This window comes from Podarcis muralis, chromosome 2 (genome assembly GCF_964188315.1).
Source record: "Podarcis muralis chromosome 2, rPodMur119.hap1.1, whole genome shotgun sequence".
Taxonomy (NCBI): Eukaryota; Metazoa; Chordata; class Lepidosauria; order Squamata; family Lacertidae; genus Podarcis; species Podarcis muralis.
Genome location: NC_135656.1, coordinates 111,367,030 through 111,387,083, shown reverse-complemented (window position 1 = coordinate 111,387,083; position 20,054 = coordinate 111,367,030). Strand labels below are relative to the sequence as shown.

At 46.4% G+C, this 20,054-nt stretch overlaps 1 protein-coding gene across 4 annotated transcripts; it reads right to left on the bottom strand.

The window, feature by feature from the left end:
* Positions 1-433: 433 nt before the first annotated feature.
* Positions 434-12,865, bottom strand: LOC114592009 (uncharacterized). 4 transcript variants are annotated; one of them, XM_028719811.2, is made up of 10 exons: positions 12,739-12,864; positions 10,940-11,013; positions 10,699-10,825; positions 9,427-9,540; positions 8,902-8,984; positions 7,782-7,908; positions 7,165-7,275; positions 5,875-6,135; positions 4,223-4,636; positions 434-1,103 (listed from the first exon to the last, which is right to left on the bottom strand). In XM_028719811.2, the coding sequence occupies exons 1-10, from the start codon at positions 12,827-12,829 to the stop codon at positions 757-759; spliced, it is 1,749 nt and encodes a 582-aa protein (XP_028575644.2). In that variant the 5' UTR covers positions 12,830-12,864; the 3' UTR covers positions 434-756. The 4 variants fall into 4 exon arrangements, with proteins under 4 accessions (XP_028575644.2, XP_028575645.2, XP_028575646.2 ...); XM_028719812.2 differs by having other exon boundaries at positions 5,875-6,132; XM_077921872.1 differs by lacking the exon at positions 434-1,103 and adding an exon at positions 1,862-2,473 and having other exon boundaries at positions 12,739-12,865.
* Between the last annotated feature and the right edge of the window lie 7,189 nt (positions 12,866-20,054).

Here is a 20,054-nt window from a genome sequence, read left to right as displayed (position 1 = left end):
CTCCCTTTCCCTGACACCTCCAGACCCAATTTCAGGACGTGTGGGGCAGCCTCCATGCACAGGCTTCTGCTAGTGGGACTAGTTAGCTGAATCCTGCCCCACATGCTTTGAAGGAACGGTGTGGATGTGACCTCAAGTCTCTTGAAACACTACACAGGGTTAAGCGTGGCCTCAGCAAAGCGCTGTTCAAGCAGCTCTCACTTCCTAAAATGGGGCTCCGTAAGGCTTTTGGTGTGAGAGGAGCTGGGTGCCTCGCCCACCCTCAAAATTCAAAATGGGTGCCTTGTGGTCCAAAACAGTTGGTGAGCCTCCCTCTAAATCAGGGATCAGCAAACTTTTTCAGCAGGGGGCCGGTCCACTGTCCCTCAGTCCTTGTGAGGGGCCGGACTAGATTTTGAAGAAGAAGAAAAAATGAATTCCTATGCCCCACAAATAACCCAGAGATGCATTTTAAATAAAAGCACACATTCTACGCATGTAAAAACACCAGGCAGGCCCCACAAATAACCCAGAGATGCATTTTAAATAAATGGACACATTCTACTCATGGAAAAACATGCTGATTCCTGAACCGTCCACGGGCCAGATTGAGAAGGTGATTAGGCCGGATCCAGCCCCCGGGCCTTAGTTTGCCTACCCATGCTCTAAATAGACAGTCATTCGATACACACACGCAAAAGGCAGGGTGAAGGGCTCTCTCCTTTTCTGCCACACAGCTTCTGGCCAAAGACATCATGTCCCTGCCGCCATCTTGCCTCATCCAGCGTGGGTCCTCTGATGCCGATCGAGGTTTCCTTTGAGAGTGAACTGCTTCCCGCACTCCGCACAGGAGTAGGGCTTCTCTCCCGTGTGAATCCGGTGGTGTTGATAGAGGGCTGTTTTGCTACCGAACATCTTCCCGCACTCAAAGCACTTGTGGGGTCTCTCTCCAGTGTGGCTGTTTTGGTGCGCCCCCAAGTCCCCTTTCTTCTTGAACCTCTTGCCGCAGTCGTAGCACTCGAAGGGCCTCTCGGTCGTGTGGCGTTTCTGGTGGCTGCTCAGGCTGGATTTCTTGCTAAAAACCTTCCAGCATTCCGGGCAGGCGAACTTTTCCCTCAGCTCATCTGTTGGAACAAAGAGCAGAATGTGCATACCGTTGTTTTTTTCCGCTCCATAAGACGCACCCAGTTTTTAGAGGAGGAAAACAAGAAAAAAAATATTCTGAACGAAACAATGGATGTATGATTTTTGTGGTTCATGCTGTGGCCACAGACATGTGATCTGATGGTGAATTTGGGGTGACCCAATGCAAAAATCCTGAGGATCCATGTGGATCCGTGCTTTGTAACCACGTTTTTGCTCCATTGCGGCCCCACGCAACAGTGGGTGCGTGATTTTTTGGGTGCAGGCTGTAGCCATGGACATGCTATGTGATCTGATGGTGAATTTGGGGTGAACCAATCAATGTAAAAATCCTGAGGATCCATGGGCTTTTACCTCCCCCCTCCCAGGCAGCCTCCTTTATCTCTAGCATCCCTTATCTCTCTCCCCGATCGGCAAACGATCAACAGCTTTGTTTCAACGCCCACTTCCCTCTTTCAAAAGCATGACCTGCTTTTTGCCTTTGGGCAATTCGGCTCCAGGGACCACGCATTTGCTCCATAAGACGCACAGACATTTCCCCTTACTTTTCAGGAAGACAAAAGTGCGTCTTAGGGAGCAAAAAATACGGTATATCTATATACGTGTATATCTTCAATCATATATAACATGTATACACACACACTGACACTTGTGTCTCTCTGTATTTTTGTAAGGTAAATCATACTGCAGTTTGCATGGCCACCGACAGGATCTCTCTATCTGTTATAATATCCCATTTTAAATATATATATCACGTCAAATCAAATTTTATTAAACGGTCACAGACCAGGTTAACTCGTACAGCTAGTCAGCGAAGCATAACACCGGAAAAAACAAAGGACAATTTCAATACAGATTAGGCCATAACAGCAATTTGAAATTAGACAGCATAAATAAAATTAAGTATTTGCCTTCGCCTGCATATTGACATTGGAAAGCTCTTGTTTCCTGCGCCTAATAGCGGCTACACAGAATTTGGCAACATTGATCGTAATTTCAGGAACCTTATCTTCTACCAAGGCTCTTATACGTTGGGGTTCTGGTACATTTTTAAGCTTTTGTAGAACTGGGGCAATAAAGGTCAGGCGTAGATCCTCGTAGTAACTACAGTGCAGCAATACATGCAGACTTGTTTCCACTTCCGATGAGCCACATGGGCAAACACGTGACTCATATGGTTTGCCCTCATATCTGCCTAGCAGCAGGGCAGAGGGCAGAACGTTAAATCTGGCCAGGGTAAAGGAGTGTCTGTATATATCACGTCCATTCAGTTTCTCTCGTGCCTGTGTAGTTCAGCCTCCTCTCCTTTAGGGAACAGGCACACATTCGAAATCCAGAGCGGGCAAGAATCCTGAGAGAGAAGGGTGGGCCATTTTAGGATGTGAAACTCAACGGGAAGCCTTAAAAATAGGCTTTGGGGTATGAGGAATTAAAAGCTATTGGAAGAACGGAAGCCTTTTTCAGACTATTATAATATGATTAATTTGCAAGCAGGATTTATTATAATAATTAAGAATGAGAGATTATTGTATTATGATTATGATATAAAATAAGGGTGCCCTACATCCAAGATTTCCTGGGATTTCCAAAACAAAAGTGGGGAAAAGCTCAAAAATTTTGGGGTCTTCCTAAATAAACAACCTTCCTAAATAAACAACCTTCAGAATGTCCTGGTTTTACTTTTTGAAATATGGCAATCCATATTTCAAAACAGGGTGAATCAATGAGACAGAATTTAAAAAACCCACGGACAATGGGACAGGAAGCCACTAAAATAAAACAAACATTTATCACATACTGGATTTTTTATGTGAAATTTGTGTGAATTCAATAAAATGTTTGTTAAAAAAAAAAGAATTAAAAACTGCTATTATTTTTGTGACTGGACAACAGAATGTCTATGTGCACTTTTTTAATAACAAGAATGCAAAGCTGAAAAATGAATGAACTGCAGCTAAAATATTACAGTGGTACCTCGGGTTAAGAATCGCACGATTTCTGTTCTCATCCTGAAGCAAAGTTCTTAACCCGAGGTACTATTTCTGGGTTAGTGGCGTCCGTAACCTGAAGTGTCTGTAACCCGAGGTACCACTGTATGTTCCTTTTTGCACATGGTCTACTCCTTCCCCTGCCCACCCCCCTAATATTCTTAAGAGGGTCTCTTCCGCAGTCTTCAGAGAGTAGCTGGAAGTGGGGAGGCAGAAAAAGGCCCTCCTTTCTTTCCAACTCTGCAGTTTTAATCCGAAATCTTAGGCGCGGCACTGTGCCCAGAGCTCAGAAACCGCTCGCGTTAATGAAATTCCCTGTCATAAAATGCACCTGGAATCATGGGAGTTTCGAGCGCTGCCCTTGAGGTCCCTTCCAATTCTAAGATCTGGCTGGCCGCTGTGAAAACAGGATACAGTGGTACCTCAGGTTACATACGCTTCAGGTTACATACGCTTCAGGTTACAGACTCCGCTAACCCAGAAATAGTGCTTCAGGTTAAGAACTTTGCTTCAGGATGAGAACAGAAATCATGGTCCGGTGGCGCGGCGGCAGCAGGAGGCCCCATTAGCTAAAAGTAGTGCTTCAGGTTAAGAACAGTTTCAGGTTAAGTACGGACCTCCAGAATGAATTAAGTACTTTCTGCTGTTATAAAGAATTAAGTACAAATAGATTGGTAATGGATAAAAGGGGAAAATAAGGTTAGAATGTGTTAAGATAAATTATAGGACAGAAAACTAAGGAAGATGGAAAGGATTTGCTGAAACAGTTAATTGAAGTGGAATACAAAAAAGGGAGGTGCGAGGAGGTCGCTGAAACAAGTAAACGAAAGATAAGATTTTGAAAGTTTTTGATGTGTTTCTAATTGTTTATGTTTTGTTATGTATATGTAGTGTTTTTGTTTTTGTATTGTACTGTATTGTTTTGTTTTGTTTAACTCTTTTTCTCTCTTTTTTTTTGTAATTTTTAAACTCTTAATAAATATTATTATTTTTAAAAAACCAGAACGAATTAAGTACTTAACCCGAGGCACCACTGTACTGGAGTAACCTGGTGGGCGCTTCTTATGGCCTCGCCACCTGGAGAAGATCCCCCCCGGCGCTGCCCCGCTCACCTGGGTGCTGATTCTGGTGTCGGACCATGTCTCCCCTCTCGCAGAAGGCCTTGCCACACACGGGGCAATCGTAGGGCTTCTCCCTCGCGTGCTTCAGGTAGCGCCCCTTTCTGCTGAACTGCTTCCCGCAGTCGGCGCACTGGAAGGGCTTGGCTTCTTTGTGGAGGATTTCGTGCCTGGTGAGGTTGGAGCGGATGTTGAAGCGCTTCCCGCACTCGAGGCAGGAGAAGGGCCTGTCCTGCCGGTGGGTCCGCTGGTGCCTCACCAGGCTCCCGTTGTCGTAGAAGCTTTTCTCGCACTCGGGGCACTGGAAGGGCCTCTCTCCCGCGTGGACCCTCTGGTGCCTCTCGAGGCCTCCTTTGCTGAGGAAGCTCATCTCGCACTCGAGGCACAGGTAGCGCTTCCTCAGGTCACCTGCGAAGGGACCAAACAGGCAAGGAGTGACCCCTCTGGAAATGATGGTGCAGGACTAATGCCACCAAGCTATTGATGCTTGGCAGGGACAAAGTTAAAACGGACGGGTCCAGAGATTATTTTGAAGCCTGGGAGTTTGAGGTCACTGAGTTCCATAACAATGAGAATCGAAAGATGTCTGTGTGGTTTGCGGCATAAATGGAATGCTGTGTCTGCAAAGGAGTGGTGCATGCTCTGGTTATCTCCTGCTTGGACTACTGCAATGCGCTCTACATGGGGCTACCTATGAAAGTGACCCAGAAACTGCAACTAATCCAGAATGCGGCAGCTAGACTGGTGACTGGGAGCAGCCGCCGAGACCACATAACACCGGTCATGAAATACCTACATTGGCTCCCAGTACGTTTCCGAGCACAATTCAAAGTGTTGATGCTGACCTTTAAAGCCCTAAATGGTCTTGGCCCAGTATACCTGAAGGAGCGTCTCCACCTCCATCATCCATCCCGGACACTGAGGTCCAGCTCCGAGCGCCTTCTGGCGGCTCCTTCACTGAGAGAAGTGAGTTACAGGGAACCAGGCAGAGGGCCTTCTCGGTAGTGGCACCCGCCCTGTGGAACACCATCCCATCAGATGCCAAGGAAAAAAACCAACTATCTGACTTTTAGAAGACATCTGAAAGCAGCCCTGTTTAGGGAAGTTTTTAATGTTTGATGTTTTTAATATTCTGTTGGGAGCTGCCCAGAGTGGCTGGGGAAAACCAGCCAGATGGGCGGGGTATAAATAATAAATTATTATTAGTAGTAGTATTAGTATTATTACTAAAACCAGTCAGGCATTTATGTATGATAAACAGTGGGAGAGACATGTTGTGACATACGCATTATTGATTTATAACTAAAGATTTACGTGGGCTGACAAAGCGAAGAGCAACTTGGGAATGTCCTATAGTTAAGCAAAATTCTAGCAAAATTGGTAAAGAGTAGCCGACAGAAAATGAAGAGGAGAAAAATAGAAGGGGAAAAATGCTAAAATGAGTATTTCCTTTATCCTCTTTTCAGAACAGGGGAACAAAACTTATTTGCTCAGGCCGTTTAGTTTAGGTTTTCCTTTTATGGTAGATTTTTATTGCCCGCCGCAGTTTGTTTCTATCTTCTATCTAAAAGGTGCTTTAGTTGTTGCAGAGCAGTGCACAAATAAATAAGCGACACCCCAAAGCACGGTGACCACAATTCCCTCACCAAGATGGGTTTTCTGATGCTGAATAAGCGCATCTCTTTCCGTGAACCTTTTCCTGCATTCGTGGCACTCGTGGGGCTTTTTGCCAGTGTGGATCCTCCGATGTTTGACGAGGCCTCCTTTGTCGCGAAACCCTTTCCCGCACTCGAGGCATTTGTAAGGTCTCTCCCCCGTGTGGGATCTCTGGTGCCTCACGAGGCTTGCTAGCACTGTAAAACTGTTCCCACAATCCGGGCAAAAGTGCCTTTTTTTCTTGTCACCTGCTAGGAGGGAGACAGAGAGAGCACTCATGTAAACAAAGGAATAAACCAGAGACATTTTAGGAGCTGAGAACATGAGGGAGTAATAACAGGACACAAACCTAAATATATAATTTAGAAGGAGCTGAGAGGAAATTAAAATGTTTGAAAAAACATGAGGCAGAGTCCTCTCCAGGGATGGGCGGGAGAACTGGGGAACAATTTTTTTTTTCATTTTCTGTTGCATGAGCTTTTTCAACTGTTCTTATATGTTCTTTCAATGCTGATTTCAAATCTGAAATAGATTTTCATGTACATGCTATAGTTATCTTTCAATTTCCAATGTTTGCTGATATGTCATATTTACACTGGGGATAAGTGGACACTGACACGTTGATCTACCCTACACATGGTAATTATTGTTTTGCAAACTTAATTTTTCTTTATTTTTATAGTTTTGTAACCTTAATATAGGGATGTGGGTGGCACTATGGGTTATACCACAGAGCCTTGGACTTGCCAATCAGAAGGTCAGCGGTTTGAATCCACACAACAGGGTGAGTTCCCGTTGCTCGGTCCCTGCTCCTGCCAACCTAGCAGTTCGAAAGCACATAAAAATGCAAGTTGATAAATAGGTACCACTCCGGTGGGAAGGTAAACGGCATTCCCGTGCGCTGCTCTGGTTCGCCAGAAGTAGCTTAGTCATGCTGGCCACATGATCCGGAAGCTGTACGCCGGCTCCCTCGGCCAGTAAAGTGAGAGTCGGTCACGACTGGACCTAATAGTCAGGGGTCCCTTTACCTAACCTAAATATTTGTATTTTTCAGATTGGACCATGGCTTCTTCAAGTAGACAAAAATGTGTAAACAAGCCTGATGCATGAACTGCAAAAAAACCCCTACAGCTTACAGAACAAAACCAACTTCAGATATGAAATCAGCACATCTAAATTAGGTTAGAACAACTGCAAGAAAATTTTTGTTTCCCAGTGTTATGTTTAAATGCTCTTCAACTCAAAACAAGCAAACGAATCTAGAATCCTTTCTCTCTCACCAGAGCTGGAGTCCAAGGCCTTCCTTTCCTCCAGGGCCTGTGGATCTGGCACCCAAGGTTCTTCCTCTTCTTCTAAGCTGGAGATCAGGGAGGGTTTGAGGACAGGAGACCCTGTTTGGAGAGAAAAGGCAAAGAGGATCAAGGAGGAATCAGACAATCATTTTTTGGTCTCAAGTAGGGCCAGGGCCTTTTCAGTACTGGCCCCAACTTGGTGGAACGCTCTGTCACAAGAGACCAGGGCCCTGCGGGACTTGACATCTTTCCGCAGGGCCTGCAAGACAGTTGTTCCGCCTGGCCTTTGCTTTGGACTCAGTCTGACTCTTATGTTTCCCTTCCCTTATGGTTTTGATCTACGGGCTACTTTTAAAATGAGGCTGCATTTTAGAGTCTCAGCCTGTGTACCATATGGAGCTGATAAACAGCTGCCCGGGACACAGAATTGACCTGCGCCTCCATGGACAGCTACGAGTCCAAAATGACTCCCAGGCTGCGCACCTGGTCCTTCAGGGGCACAGTTACCCCATTCAGGACCAGGGAGTCCTCCACACCTGCCAGCCTCCTGTCCCCCCAAAACTGTACTTCTGTCTTGTCAGGATTCAACCTGACAAGGTACTTACCCAGCAAAGATGTATTTTCATAGTTCTCGAGCATGACATCCCTGTACAAGCTTCTTTGAGCCGGATCCAGCAAGGCCCACTCCGGCTCTGAAAAGTACACAGCCACATCCTCAAAGGTCACTGGTCTCTGCAACAATGACGACAACAACAGGTCGGCAAACTAAAGAGCTTCACTTCCCCAGATACCATCCCAAAGAGGCTTCTACTCCAAACCACACACAATAGTGCCATATCTGCTTCGAAATGTGGTTTTGCTCTGATCTGAGATTCAGTGGAGGCACTAAACTCAGTCTGTCCTCAGCCAGCCCATGTCTGTCTGGGTTCAATCCCTGGCACCCCAGGCAAAAAAAAGGTAAAGGACCCCTGGGGTTGTGGCACTCATCCCACTTTTCAGGCCGAGGGAGCTGGCATTTGTCCACAGACAGCTTTCTGGGTCATGTGGCCAGCATGACTAAACTGCTACTGGCGCACGGAGGACCGTGATGAGTGCCAGACAGCTCAAAAACGCCGTTTACCTTCCCGCCACAGTGGTACCTATTTATCTACTTGCACTGACATGCTTTTGAACTGATAGGTTGGCAGGAGCTGGGACAGAGCAACGGGAGCGGGGATTTGAACCACCAACCTTCTGATTGGCAAGCCCTAGAGGCTCAGTGGTTTAGACCACAGCACCACTTCCCGAAACCTTGGAGAGCTTCTGCTAATCATCACAGGATCTGTAGACAACACTGTGTTGGATGGACCAATAATCTGACGCGCAGCGTAAATTAATAATGCAGAGTTTTAAAGAATAAGAGCTTTACAGCACTTCCCAGCCTGCTTTGCTGCTTCTGCTCTCATGTGTCTTTGTCACATGACATAATCTACCTCGGAACAAGGCAGTTTGTATGCCTCCCCTCTCCCACAGCCACACAGCGGGACTCTCTGATGCCATCCTCACAGCAACACTGTGAGGCAGGGGTGACTAAGAGACAACAACTGGCCCAATCCTCAACTGAGATCGGAAACGGTAGTCTCCTTGGCCCAGTCAGGCTTTCAATCCACTACACACAACGCTGGCTTCTCAATGTGGGCAAACGACAGATTTCTGCCGCTGGGCTCTGTAGTCAGAGTTTCCTACCTGCCCGGGGTCTGCCTCAGTTGTATCCCTTCCACCAGGAGGAGCAGATGCACCAGCACAGAGAGAGTACGGACTTCTTGCACCTGAAGGCACAAAAAACGCAGAGAACAATTCCATTTCTACCCATCCTTGAACTTTTGACGCTCCGTTCAAACCAAGCCTCAAAAAGTGAGCGAATTCTGCAGAAAGGAATTCTTCTCCTTCAGCAAATACCACATGCAGAAGAAAATGCATGCAGGGGGGCAACAGGCACACAGAGGTAGCACCATTTTGATTACACTGATTATCATCACCCTTGTGAGCTAAACCGCTGTTCTCAAGGCAACGAAATATAATCTCAAGGGGGCTTACGCGAGGGCAACTTTGTGACACCACCCCACCATGCTGGCAACTTCCTGCCCGAGTGGGATCTTCCCTCCCGAACAGGGATGATGGGAGTTGTAGTCCAACAAAAATCTGGGGATTTTTGCATCGTGCACAATCCCAAACACCTTATTTGAAAGCTGGCTTCGTCTAATTTCGCACCTGGTCCAGAGTCCAGAGTCTTCCCTCCATCCACCTCACAGGGGATCGGAATCCAGGGCTCTTCCTCTTGTTCCAGCCGGGAGATCAGGTCGGGTTTGAGAACTGGAGACCCCACTTGGGTAAGGATGTGAACATTATTATTACCGTTCCGGTTGCTATTTATGACTCAGTATACCGCCTAACGTCAAAAACTGGCTTCCGAGAGGTTTACGAAGTACAAAGGCCAGTTGCACATACGAACATCCATAACTGAAACACGCAATAAAACAATCTCATGAAAACAGCACAGCAATCAGAGGCGGTGAAGACAGGTTGATTGTAGAGTTAGGAAGGAGATAGGGGCCTCCAAACTCTTGACACCCATTATTATTATTATTATTATTATTATTATTATTATTATTATTATTATTTTGAATCTATATACAGTCATACCTCGGGTTACAGATGCTTCAGGTTGCGCGTTTTCGGGATATGGATGCACCGAAACCAGAAGTACCGGAACGGATTACTTCTGTGTTTCGGCGCTTGTGCATGCGCAGAAACACTAAATTGCACTTTGCGGCATGCTGGCAACTCTCCGCAAGCAACGGGAGCGCTCCCGCTGCTTGCGGAGAGGTCCGCGAAGCCTGTCCCGGACAGCTTTTGAAGGCAGGCGGGGGGGGGGAGCAAAGACTTGCCTGCCTTCCCGGGAGAGCGGAGAAACGCAGCGCGTTTCTCCGCTATCCCGGACGGCTTCTGAAGGCTGGCGGGGGGCAAAAGTCTTTGTCCCCCCTGCCTGCCTTCCCAGGGGCTTTTAAATCGCCCTGGACAGCGGAGAAGTCCTCCGCTGTCCCGGGGTTTTTTAAAATGCTGGGGGTGGGAAGAAAAGCCCTTGTCCCCCCCCCCCAGCCTTCAGAAGAGGTCGGGGGACAGACTGTCCCCGGACCTGGTCTGAAGGCAGTTTCCATAGGAACGCATTAATTGATTTTCAATGCATTCCTATGGGAAACCGTGCTTCGCAAGACGAAAAAATCGCAAGAAGAAAAAACTTGCGGAACGAATTAATTTCGTCTTGCGAGGCACCACTGTATTATTTATTAAATGTGCATGCCGTCATTCATCCACAGAGCTCAGGGCGGTTCGCAACTTAAGAGCACAAAATACCTCTTAAAAACAAGAGCAAACAAACAAACCAATAGCCCTGCTTCCCCTCCCACACATTTAAAAGTGGTATAAGATGGCTGCTTCAGAACATATATCTGTCCCAACAAAATGACGAGAAATAGTACCTACTCAGGAAAGCTACATGGCCGTAATTCTCCCCCATGACTTCGCTGTACAAAGATTTTTGATGCGAATCCAGAAGATCCCACTGACCCTTGGTGAAATAGACAGCAACGTCTTCAAAGCTCACCAGCATCTGGAAGGGGCGGGAAAACGACTACAATGAATTTTTGAAATTGTGAAACAGAGAGCATTTCTCTGAGCTCACACCTCCCTGGCACAAACCCTCTGTCTTCATCCTCCTGCATACCTGAGCCAGGTGTGTTACTGACATCTCTGTTCCTTCGGGATGGAAGGCCCATCGGAGATGAAACGTGCCACAGCCTGTGAGGACAAAGTGGAAAGGAGATGGTTTCAGGAACGGGGATCACATCTTGTCTCAAGATGTGCTTGAAATCTTCTGGTTCAGGGCTGGGGACCCTGTGGTCGCCACCCCAGATCTTGCTGAGCTCCAGATCCCACCGACTCCAGCTGCCATCATTCGGCCAATGGTCAGGTAAGATGGGAGTTGTAGTCTCGGCAACATCTAGCAAGCCAAAAGTCTCCCAACCATGCTCTGAGTGGGACAACGGAACAATCACAATCCTGCCCATGCTTACTTGGAAGTAAATCCCACTGAGTTTAGCGGGGCTAACTCCCACGTTAAGTGTGCATAAGATTACTATTGTCATTATTTATTCGGCTTACATACAGGACCACATAACATTGGTCCTGAAAGAACTACATTGGCTCCCAGTACGTTTCCGAGCACAATTCAAAGTGTTGGTGTTGACCTTTAAAGCCCTAAATGGGCGTAAACATGCGCTTTGTAAATAATATGCAAAATGTAGACTTTAAAAGATTGTTTTATTTACTGTTCTTTTCCTTATGTTTTTTCTTCTTTGGCTATTTTCGTTTAATCCTGTGTTTGTGAAAATCAATAAAAAGCATTCAAAAAAAGAAAAAAAGAAAAAAGCCCTAAACGGCCTCAGCCCAGTATACCTGAAGGAGCGTCTCCACCCTCATCGTTCTGCCCAGACACTGAGGTCCAGCGCTGAGGGCCTTCTGGCGGTTCCCTCACTGCGAGAAGCAAAGCTACAGGGAACCAGGCAGAGGGCCTTCTTGTTAGTGGCGCCCGCCCTGTGGAACGCCCTCCCAGCAGATGTCAAAGAGATAAACAACTACCTGACATTTAGAAGACATCTGAAGGCAGCCCTCTTCAGGGAAGTTTTTAATGTGTGACATTTTAATGTATTTTTAATCTTTGTTGGAAGCCGCCCAGAGTGGCTAGGGAAGCCTAGCCAGATGGGTGGGGTACAAATAATACATTATTATCTTATTATTATTATTATTATTAATAATAATAATAATTTATCAAAAGACCCCCAGGGTGTTGTACAACATTAAGAGCACATTCCGAGAGGTTGGTATAAGAAGATATTGATTTCAGTCAGTAGGGAGGTTATGTTAAGTAATATGTTTGAATGTTTAACATTTATCCAGATAAAACAAACACCGTTAGCTGTACTGCTGGATAAGTGCTTAAGGCTTATTGTATTTGTTTAAAAACCAATAAAAAATTGATTTAAGAAAAGGCGGGGGGGGACACATTTTATGGAACATCAGTGATAAAAACGTAATGAAAAGCATACTAACGGACAGCATAAAATTGGGAGATTCGGGACAGTCCAAAGAAGGTGTGCGATTTGCTCCGTACAAGAGGTAGAATCCTAGAATTGTAGGGTTGAAAGGGTCATCTAGTCCAACCCCCAAAAATGCAGGAACGGCTTTAAAAGAGGGCAAAGGCTGTGCCAATGGCTATTTATTCCGAGTATTTGGGGATCGCGCGTGGGGAGGTCCTGTTTGGAGAGGCTTGCCGCTGGGGCATCTGGTTGGCCGCTGGACTGGGGAGATCCCCTGGCCTGATCCTGATCTTCGGATGCTCTTAGCCCGAACAATGCCTCGCCTCCCTCCGGCCCCACGAATCCAATCTGCACCCCCTTCCTTTCTTCCACCCGGAATCGCACCTTTCACCCACGGGCTTTCCAGTTTATTTATTTTTAAACTCACCGGCTTTCTCCCCCAAGGAACAAAGCACCGCCCCAAGGCCTGGGAAATTCCATGAATTATTTCCCACGGTGGGCGGAGCAGGAAGCGACATCCGCCATCGATCTCCCCGCCATCCAGCCGAGCTAGGAAAGGACTCGATTGGCTTTTAACCCTTAACTCAACAGGAGCTGGGCAAGAAAGCAACGCATTTGTCATACAGTATATTGTGTTTGCCACTGCTCCAGGTTCTCTGTAACTGCTTGAATCCCTTTTAAAATGTCGCTTCTCTCTCTCTATCCAACAGCTCTCATTCTTGTCTAGAATTAAAATGTTGAACCTTGGTAGCATTAAGATAAATTCAACAGTGTAAATAAGTTGTGATTGATGTAATAATGGAATGCTGAATGGTTTAGTTTATGTAAAGTATGCAAGGGATTTTATGTTATGCAAAATGAACCATGGAAAGAGAAGAAGGAAAGTCACTGATATTTTAATGATGCTTAAATGAGTATTCTAAATTGTAAAACAGAAATATATATATACACACACACACACAGAGAGAGAGAGAGAATATTAAAATTTTGAAATCTTTCCATTATTCAAATTCCCTGTACCACTTGGGTTATATTTACATAGCACCCTATAAGGCGGGGTCTTTGCTTTTGAGACTGCTAGACCTACACATGCAGCAAAGGTCCAGATGTTAAGATTAGTAGATGTGCTTTTATTACGCTGCTCTAGGAGTCCTGCATTAGAGGGCGGCCTTTGTAGGCGGGGTGTGCAAACTGCTGGGAAACCCGTCTGGCATTGGAAGGCCTTTTTCAAGCCTGGTTGTTGCCACACAGCTGGGAAGGGAAGGGTTAACCCTTCTCTGTGTGCTGTGACACCCCCCCCACACACACACACATACACCCCTCAAAATCCTTCCTGCTACCTAAGCTTCCCATTAGTTTAGGCTTGTTCTGTAGAGAATGCAATCATTCTATCTGGTAGTTATAAGAACTTCCATTTGACTTAAATAACCAGCCCATGAGATTGCTTTCTTCCTCTTCCCTCCCTGCCCCCTTTCCTTTTGTGTTTTGACCTTAAGATTGTAAACCTGCGGGCAAGGAATGTCCTTGTTTTACTTTCTGGGCATGTAAGCCAAGTAAAGGACCCCTGACAGTTAAGTCCAGTTGCGAACGACTCTGGGGTTGCGGCGCTCATCTCGCTTTACTGGCCGAGGGAGCCGACGTTTGTCCGCAGACCGTTTTTCCAGTCATGTGGCCAGCATAGAATCATAGAATCATAGAATCATAGAGTTGGAAGAGACCACAAGGGCCATCGAGTCCAACCCCCTGCCAAGCAGGAAACACCATCAGAGCACTCCTGACATATGGTTGTCAAGCCTCTGCTTAAAGACCTCCAAAGAAGGAGACTCCACCACACTCCTTGGCAGCAAATTCCACTGTCGAACAGCTCTTACTGTCAGGAAGTTCTTCCTAATGTTTAGGTGGAATCTTCTTTCTTGTAGTTTGGATCCATTGCTCCGTGTCCGCTTCTCTGGAGCAACAGAAAACAACCTTTCTCCCTCCTCTATGTGACATCCTTTTATATATTTGAACATGGCTATCATATCACCCCTTAACCTCCTCTTCTCCAGGCTAAACATGCCCAGCTCCCTTAGCCGTTCCTCATAAGGCATCATTTCCAGGCCTTTGACCATTTTGGTTGCCCTCCTCTGGACACGTTCCAGTTTGTCAGTGTCCTTCTTGAACTGTGGTGCCCAGAACTGGACACAGTACTCCAGGTGTGGTCTGACCAGAGCAGAATACAGTGGCACTATTACTTCCCTTGATCTAGATGCTATACTCCTATTGATGAGGCCCAGAATTGCATTGGCTTTTTTAGCTGCCGTGTCACACTGTTGGCTCATGTCAAGTTTGTGGTCAACCAAGACTCCTAGATCCTTTTCACATGTACTGCTCTCAAGCCAGGTGTCACCCATCTTGTATTTGTGCCTCTCATTTTTTTTGCCCAAGTGCAATACTTTACATTTCTCCCTGTTAAAATTCATCTTGTTTGTTTTGGCCCAGTTCTCTAATCTGTCAAGGTCGTTTTGAAGTGTGATCCTGTCCTCTGGGGTGTTAGCCACCCCTCCCAGTTTGGTGTCATCTGCAAATTTGATCAGGATGCCCTTGAGTCCATCATCCAAGTCGTTGATAAAGATGTTGAATAAGACCGGGCCCAAGACAGAACCCTGTGGCACCCCACTAGTCACTCTTCTCCAGGATGAAGAGGAACCATTGATGAGCACCCTTTGGGTTCGGTCAGTCAGCCAGTTACAAATCCACTGAGTGGTAGCATAGTCAAGACCGCATTTTACCAGCTTCTTTACAAGAATATCATGGGGCACCTTGTCAAATGCCTTGCTGAAATCAAGGTAGACTACATCCACTGCGTTCCCTTCATCTACCAGGCTTGTAATTCTGTCAAAAAACGAGATCAGGTTAGTCTGACATGACTTATTTTTCAGAAATCCATGCTGACTATTGGTGATCACAGCATTCCTTTCTAGGTGCTCACAGACTGTTTGCTTAATGATCTGCTCCAGAATCTTCCCTGGTATTGATGTCAGACTGACTGGGCGGTAATTATTTGGGTCCTCTCTTTTCCCCTTTTTGAAAATAGGGACAACATTTGCCCTCCTCCAGTCTGCCGGGACTTCGCCTGTTCTCCAGGAATTCTCAAAGATGACTGCCAGTGGTTCTGAAATCACATCTGCCAGTTCTTTTAATACTCTTGGATGCAGTTCATCTGGCCCTGGAGACTTGAATACATCTAGACTAGCCAAGTATTCTTGTACTATCTCCTTAGTTATTCTGGGCTGTGTTTCCTCTGCTGAATCATTTGCTCCAAATTCTTCAGGTCGGGCATTGTTTTCTTTATCGGAGAAGACTGAGGCAAAGAAGGCATTGAGGAGTTCAGCCCTTTCTGTGTCCCCTGTTTGCATTTCACCATCTTCTCCTCTGAGTGACTCCACGGTTTCTTTGTTCTTCCTTTTGCTACGAACATACCCATAAAAGCCTTTTTTGTTGCTTTTAACCTCTCTAGCAAGCCTGAGTTCATTTTGTGCTTTAGCTTTTCTGACTTTGTGTCTACACGTGCTGGCTATTTGTTTGAATTCCTCTTTGGTGGTTTCCCCCCTTTTCCATTTTTTGTACACATCCTTTTTTAATCTTAACTCAGTTAAAAGTTCTTTAGATAGCCACCCTGGCTTCTTTAGGCACCTTCCATGTTTCCGTCTCATTGGTATTGCCTGAAGTTGTGCTTTTACTATCTCCCTCTTAACAAACTCCCAGCCATCTTGAACTCCCTTTCCTTTTAGTATTACTGTCCATGGGATCTCACCCAGCACTTCCCTAAGCTTTATGAAGTCGGCTTTCTTAAAGTCGAGAAATTGAGTCCTAGTATGCTTGGCTGCTCCTTTCCGCTGTATAGTAAACTTCAGAAGAGCATGATCACTCGCGCCTAATGATCCTTCCACTTCTACCCCACTAACCAGGTCATCAACATTGGTTAGGACCAGATCTAAAATGGCTGTTCCTCTTGTTGCTTCTCCCACTTTCTGGACAATGAAGTTGTCTGCAAGGGCAGTGAGGAATCTGTTTGACCTTATGCTCTTGGCTGAGTTTGACATCCAACAAATATCCGGGTAATTGAAGTCCCCCATTACTACTATCTCCCTTTTTGCATGCTTGGCCATCTGTTCCAGGAAGGCATCATCTATGTCCTCCGTTTGGCTTGGGGATCTATAGTAAACTCCCACAATGAGGTCACTGTTATTCTTCTCTCCCTTAATTTTGACCCAAATGCTCTCACTTTGGCTTTGAGGTTCTAAATCTTGGATCTCTTCACAGGTATACACATCCCTGACATATAACGCCACTCCTCCTCCTTTCTTGTCTGGTCTGTTTCTTTGAAATAGATTGTATCCCTCCATTATTACATTCCAATCGTGGGATTTATCCCACCAGGTTTCAGTGATTCCTATTATGTCATATTTAGTTTGCTGTACCAGGAGCTCAAGCTCATCTTGTTTATTTCCCATGCTTTGCGCATTAGTGTACAGACATTGAAGTCCATTAATCATTCCCCCGTGTCTCTTATTTAAGGATTTTCTCCTCCCACCACTAGGTCTGCATGCTCTTTGCTCCATTCGGTCTATGACATTTGGATGATCATCTTCATCAATTGATAGACTCCTACCTTCAGGAGCACTGTCTCCCTCCCCCACATTAGTCAGTTTAAAGCCCTCCTGATGAGGTTTCTGAGATTTTTTGCAAAAACATTCCTCCCAACCGTTGTGAGGTGCAGCCCATCGCTTGCCAGAAGTCCATCTTCAAGAAACTGCATTCCGTGATCTAAGAACCCAAACCGTTCCTGTTTGCACCATTTGCGAAGCCAGTTGTTCACTTCCACTATTTTTCCCTCTCTCCCTGGGCCACGTCGTTCAACTGGGAGGACAGATGAGATGACAATTTGTGCATTTAATTGCTTCAATTTCCTGCCCAGAGCCTCGTAATCTCTTTTGATCTTCTGGAGGCTATTGCTTGCAGTGTCATTGGTTCCCACATGAACCAAGAGGAAGGGGTATTTGTCAGTGGGTTTTATGATTCCTTGCAGTCGTTCAGTTACATCTTGGATCTTAGCCCCGGGGAGACAGCACACTTCCCGAGACATCTTGTCAGGCCCACAGATCACTGCTTCTGTTCCCCTCAGTAGGGAATCCCCTATCACCACTACACGCCTCCTCTTAGGTCTGGTCGGGGTTCTTCTGTGAGCTGTCGGTTCCAAGGTCGCCTGGACATTCCCAGAGGACTGCCTTTGCTCCTCGTCTTCATATACCTGATCGACTGTAATGAGGGAGAGATCCTCAAATGGAGTCTGCTCTTCGTCTTCCATGCTAGGGGAAAGGACCTCAAAGCGATTGTGTATTTCTAAACAATCAGAGCGAACCCTGGGCCTCCTACTTCTTTGAGTCACGTTTCTCCATATATCTGGCTCCTGTGTTGGTGAACTAGCCACCTTCTCAGGGGAGTCCCCTGTCTCTTCCTTGGTGGAGACGGTGTGCTCTGTTGCTTCCAAGAAGAGTTCCAGCTCTCTAATTCTTTGGAGCGTAGCTACACGTTCCTCCAGTTGCTGGACTTTGTCTTTTAAGAGGGCAATCAACATGCAATTGCTGCAGGTAAAGCTGCCTGCAACCTTTGGCAAGATGGCAAACATTGCGCAGGAACCACAGGCGACTGCAGCTGTTCCCTCACCCTCCATCTTGGGAACGTGTCGTTGGGGGTGACTACAGTGGTCCTCTATCATAAAAAGTGTGGAGACAGGACAAATAAATGCCTCCCAAAAAACCTAGGTCTCCCCCAACAAATGTTTGAGACTAGCTCCCCTAAATCTAAAATATGGATCAAACTGCGCGCGCCGCTAGGCTCGCGCCGCTGCCCTAAAGCTCTGATAAGCTCCTCCCACAGCTAATCACCTACCTCAACAGAAGCCCTGCCCCCTCTGACCTTTGCCCAGAGAGAGCAGCTAATCAGCCACAAGAAACTCACACAAGAAAACCCTTTTTGTTCCTTCTTCAGCTGCTGCCCTGAAGCTCTGATAAGCTCCTCCCACAGCTAATCACCTACCTCAACAGAAGCCCTGCCCCCTCTGACCTTTGCCCAGAGAGAGCAGCTAATCAGCCACAAGAAACTCACACAAGAAAACCCTTTTTGTTCCTTCTTCAGCTGCTGCCCTGAAGCTCTGATAAGCTCCTCCCACAGCTAATCACCTACCTCAACAGAAGCCCTGCCCCCTCTGACCTTTGCCCAGAGAGAGCAGCTAATCAGCCACAAGAAACTCACACAAGAAAACCCTTTTTGTTCCTTCTTCAGCTGCTGCCCTAAAGCTCTGATGAGCTCCTCCCACAGCTAATCACCTACCTCAACAGAAGCCCTGCCCCCTCTGACCTTTGCCCAGAGAGAGCAGCTAAACAGCCACAAGAAACTCACACAAGAAAACCCTTTTTGTTCCTTCTTCAGCTGCTGCCCTAAAGCTCTGATAAGCTCCTCCCACAGCTAATCACCTACCTCAACAGAAGCCCTGCCCCCTCTGACCTTTGCCCAGAGAGAGCAGCTAATCAGCCACAAGAAACTCACACAAGAAAACCCTTTTTGTTCCTTCTTCAGCTGCTGCCCTAAGCATGACTAAGCCGCTTCTGGCGAAACCAGAGCAGCGCACGGAAATGCCATTTACCTTCCCACCGGAGTGGTACCTATTTATCTACTTGCACTTTGATGTGCTTTCAAACTGCTAGGTTGGCAGGAGCAGGGACCGAGCAACGGGAGCTCACCCTGTCACGGGGATTCGAACCGCTGACCTTCTGATCGGCAAGCCCAAGAGGTCCAGTAGTTTAGACAACAGCACCATCAGAACTTTTCATGTTGGTGACACACTTTTTGGAGAGTAATCAGTAATTCACTTTTATTAGCAAACTGGAGGTTAAACTAACCCCTTATAAGAGCATTCGCACGACGCACCTGCACACTGCAGGTGACACACTAACATGTCGCGACACAGAGTTTGCAAAGCTCTGATCTTTCATCCTTAATTAAATATAAGCGGGTTCCTCCCTTTCTTGCTACCATCTCCCATCATCCTTGGCCACTGGCTATGTCAGCTGGGGCTGGTGGGACTTAAGAGTCCAGCAACATTGGAATGGCTACAGCTATTCACTCCCTGTTACAGAAGGTCTATAAGTGGTTGCAGGATTAAGGCTTTAACCAGCAGCTCAGATCAGTCCTGTCTCAAGCCCAGTTAATACACTGGGCAGAAGTGGCAAGGAACAATAAAAACTGTTTAGCTGCCATGGGTCAAAGGTCTATCAAATTCATCACCCTGTTTGCATGGAGGCCAATCAGATGTCTATGTGAAGTGTAAATAAGTTTTGATGGGTGTAATAACGGAATACTGAATGGTTTAGTTTGTATAGAATCGGTTTCGTGCTGGGAGTGCCAATAAACTTCTGTACTGCATGTGCCCTTGGCCCGACCAAACTTGGCCCTCCAGCTGTTTTGGGACTACAACTCCCATCATCCCTAGCTAACAGGACCAGTAGTCAGGGATGATGGGAATTGTAGTCCCAAAACATCTGGAGGGCCGAGTTTGGCCATGCCTGCCTGCAGACCAATCCTTCGAAGAGATATGCAGCTTCATCGTATCCATGCTTAATCAGATCAGTAGATTGAGGTAGGAATTTCAACCTCTGGAGAAAGAGGTGGGCGGGAAAAGCCCACCCAAATATACTTTTG